A 3663-nucleotide genomic window follows, 5' to 3' on the forward strand; every position below is an offset into this window, starting at 1 on the left:
CCCCTCCGGGGAGGGGAGCGGGGGTCTCGCAGCCGCTTTCTCTTCCCAAGCGCCTTTCTCAGCCCGGGGAGCCGCGGATTAACGGCGAAGGGGAGAGCCTGTGCGGGGGCGAGCAGACGGGACGGAGGATTGAGGGCATCTTGGGTCCCTCCGGCCAAGCAGGAGCTGCCTCAAGGCTTCCCCCCCAACCCCGCTTTGGGGACAAGAAACCTCTTTTTTTTGTTGTTTTTTTCCAGCCCCGTTTCTTACCTTCCACTCGCCGAGTCCTTCCCACCCGTAAAAATCCCTGCTAAGCAACAAGCGTCTGTTGTGCGTCGCAGCCTGACAGCGTCTCCTCGACACCGGCAAGGAGGGGGAAAACCACAAAAGCTCGTCGCACCCCCTCCAAGCTCACACCACGGGGAGGGTAAAAAGAAATAAAAACCCTATTTGGCGTCAGAACCATTTTATTATTTGCTTCGAAGCGTTACATCTCTCGCCTGGGGTTGCGCGCTCGCTGCCAGGCACAGGGAAGCTCGGAAACCGAAATGCTCGGCCTCCGGTTGGAAATAGAAAATTATAACAATCCAAGGCACTGAGGAAAAAATAAGAAGCAGGACTTTGTACCCCAAAAGACATAAATAGGTAAGAAAATACTTGGTTAAAGAGGAATCTCAAACCTCAGCTCTGTCAAAGAGATCAACTCCTTCGCGGCACGCGCCGCTTCATAAAACGTCCGTGGAAAGAAGTAGAAATCGGTCATCGAAATAGAGGAGGAAAAAATCAAACTTCCCAGAGAAGGAAATTAAGAATTTCAGCATCCAAATGCAGACTCCCCCCCCCCTGCCTCGAAGGGGGAAGCGCTCGTTAAAAAAACCTGGGGCGACGCTCAGCGTCTTGGCGAGACATTTGTCCGGGTTTCTCAGGCGAGCTCTTTCCAGGAGGGTGCTGGAAGGATTTATCCAGCCCAAACACGTGGCGAAGTCTGCAAAGAGGTTCTCTTGCATAAACCTCGGGCGAAAATTACCTGAATTGGGGCAGCGAGAGTCCTCCTGCGCTCACCCTCTCATCGTTAAGGAGGGGCAACGAAGCCGACGGCTCTTTTTGCCTCTGAGCTTTGCTGCGATCCGGGTAGAAACTAAAAAGCCCCCGATGTGGAGTGTTTTAAGGCACAGATTTATTCGCTTTCTGGCATTTAATTCAGTATTTTGATGCCGGGCGTGGGGGGATTTAAGGGCAGGAGAGGCGCGTCCTGAAGCCCCTGCTTTGGTCCCAAAAGAATCGCGACAATCCCAGCACCCAGCGCGGGGAAAAGCGGACAAGGGGCTCAGATCAGAATTGAACCCAGCCTGCGTTAGTCTGAGTCTGGTTAGGAGATGACCTGGAGAAAAAAGAAAGAAAAAAGAAAAAAAGAGGAGGAAAAAGAGATTTTAGTCACCGAAAGGAGCTGTGACAGCCAGAAATGGGTCCTCTGGAGTCACCCCAAAACTCTTCCCGCCGCACGAAGCGGCCCAGAGCAGCGGAGGACTCTGAAATCCCCAACAAGCGTTTGGGTGAAGCGGTGCCCCCACCCCAGCAGGGCTGCTTTTTGCGGCAAAACGAGTAGGATTTGGATTCACCCACAAATCCCAGAGGGCCTCACCCCGAAGCTTTGGCAAAGTCTCCCCAGACCTCGGTGGCGGTGGCAGGAGCGGCAGCGGGCTGCGGCCAGGACAAGAGGGAGTCTGTCAGCGGCCAGGAGAGAGAAAAAAAAAACCACCAGGAGTTATTTTTCACTCTTATTCTCAAATTCTCCCTCTGTTTTCCTAACTTTGATGGATAAAAGTCAAGAGCTTTTTGCTGCGTGACCACAGACCTGTGATGGGGGTGCCTGGGAGCTGGGTGGGTGCGGAGAGCGAAGACGGCCGCTCTCCCGCAGGACAAACCGGAGCGGAAGATCTTCCTCCGGGAGGTGGTGGGAGCAAGCTCAGGCCCCCAAGACTCACAGGCCGTGGTCTGGTGCTGCCCACCGCTCCTTCCTTTTTCTTCATGTTCTGAAAGAAGGGAGGGAAACTTGGGTGGCGTCACGTTTAAAACCAGAGCGTGAATCCTCCCAGCTGCAGCTCGGAGAAAGCCAAATTGCTTTATCCTGCAGAAAACAACCGCTCTGCTGCGACGTCCCGCTGCCAGCGCAGCAAAAACGCGTCAAACCGAGGATGTTTTTTTGCCCAAAAATCCCCACCGCAAACCCACAGACCCGGTTCCGTAACGAGGAACTGTAACACAACTCCTCTGGAAATCGCCACACGTGGCACTATCACGAAGGGCTCCGCTCTGGGCTTCTCCCCGCACGGGGGATTTCAGGGTGAAGGCACCGCTTCCTCTCGTGCCACCCCAGGGCGAAGGTTCAGGAGCAGATTCATCCCTCACCGCGATGTTGAGCGTGATGGTTTGCCCCTCCTTGAAGCCCAGATCCAGTTTGGGTCCTTGCTCAGGGTTCTCAGCCTGTTTGGCCAGCTCGCTCTGCTGTCTCACCCACCTGCATGAATGAAACGAGCCGAAAAGGACACGTCAACAACCAGCCCCAGGCTCTCCTGGACAAATCCTGCCCAAGATCAGGCCCCACTGGACGCGATTCGAGACCTTGCCCACCCGAGCAACGTGCTATGAGCAGAGCTGGTGGAATGATTCCTATGAGCAGCTCAAGCCACCAGCAGCACATCCCATCCCATCCCGTCCCATCCCAATGCCCCTGCCAGCAGCTGGAGCAGCATCCCAGCGCCTTAGGAGCAGTCCCTTACTGGTGGCATGTGATAAGAAGGAAAAGGACTAGAGAATCAGTCCGATTTTTGGACTGGGGAGCCCAGTTTGGGACCCTGTTAATAAACACTGGGAAATATTTGAGAGGGAGGGCTGCCTGCACAGCGGCTGAGCAGAGGAACAGGCGTCTCCACCTCTTTATACCACGCTCGCCCGCTGAAGCGTGACAGGAGCTCGCAGCTTCCTCTCCCCCACCATTTCTGGGGGACACCTGCAAAGAGGACACAGAGAGAAGCACGAACTCACTTAAAATGGTCTTGGAGAGCCACGTTGAAGTCAAAAGCATCCCCTCGGTCAACGAAGCCGACTCCAATGAAAGCACGGCGGCCTGGGGAAGGAGGAAGAGCAAGGGCTGGAATCACAAAGCAGAGGAAGGAAAGGGACGGGACACCTCATCCCGCACACCCTCGCGTGTCCTGCCTCCTCCAGCTGGAACTGGGACTCCGGAGACTGAGCTACGGGACTGGAGATCTCTTTAGCATGTACAGGCTTAGTAAAACCAGTTTTTAAATTAACACAAGGGAGTCAAAGCAGAGGTTGGCATCGCGGCAACAATCCTGCACAGTCAGGCATCCTCAGCAAGATTAGACTGTTTCAGTTCCTGGTGAAGGACAGAGTGAGGCTGGCATGGGGAAGCGAGGTAATTTGTCCCTTTGCCACTGTACACAGAGAACATTTAGACCTTGGAAGCAGGAATCCTTTGTGAGTAAGAACAGTGAGGGCACTGGAGACTTTCCAAGGCGATTCCCTCAACCCGTCCGCTGTGTATCGTGACGTACCGTTCCCGTCTTCGATCCGGATGACAAAATATCTGCTGGAGTCTGTCACGTTCTCCACAGCGATGCCAGGGAACTGCTCCACCGGCGCCTGGGCGAAAAGTTCCCC

General features: G+C 54.7%; 1 protein-coding gene across 1 annotated transcript; it reads right to left on the reverse strand.

Annotated features, from left to right (window-relative positions):
* Nucleotides 1-1311: 1311 nt before the first annotated feature.
* NECAP2 (NECAP endocytosis associated 2) lies at nt 1312-3657 on the reverse strand (the record flags this gene model as incomplete). Its single annotated transcript, XM_009867384.1, has 6 exons — nt 1312-1360; nt 1622-1703; nt 1835-2012; nt 2389-2497; nt 3025-3106; nt 3558-3657. Coding segments are annotated over 6 exons (600 nt in total), but the record flags the coding sequence as incomplete, so codon positions are not given.
* Nucleotides 3658-3663: the final 6 nt, after the last annotated feature.

This window comes from Apaloderma vittatum, unplaced genomic scaffold (assembly GCF_000703405.1).
Source record: "Apaloderma vittatum isolate BGI_N311 unplaced genomic scaffold, ASM70340v1 scaffold26820, whole genome shotgun sequence".
In the NCBI taxonomy this organism is placed as follows: Eukaryota; Metazoa; Chordata; class Aves; order Trogoniformes; family Trogonidae; genus Apaloderma; species Apaloderma vittatum.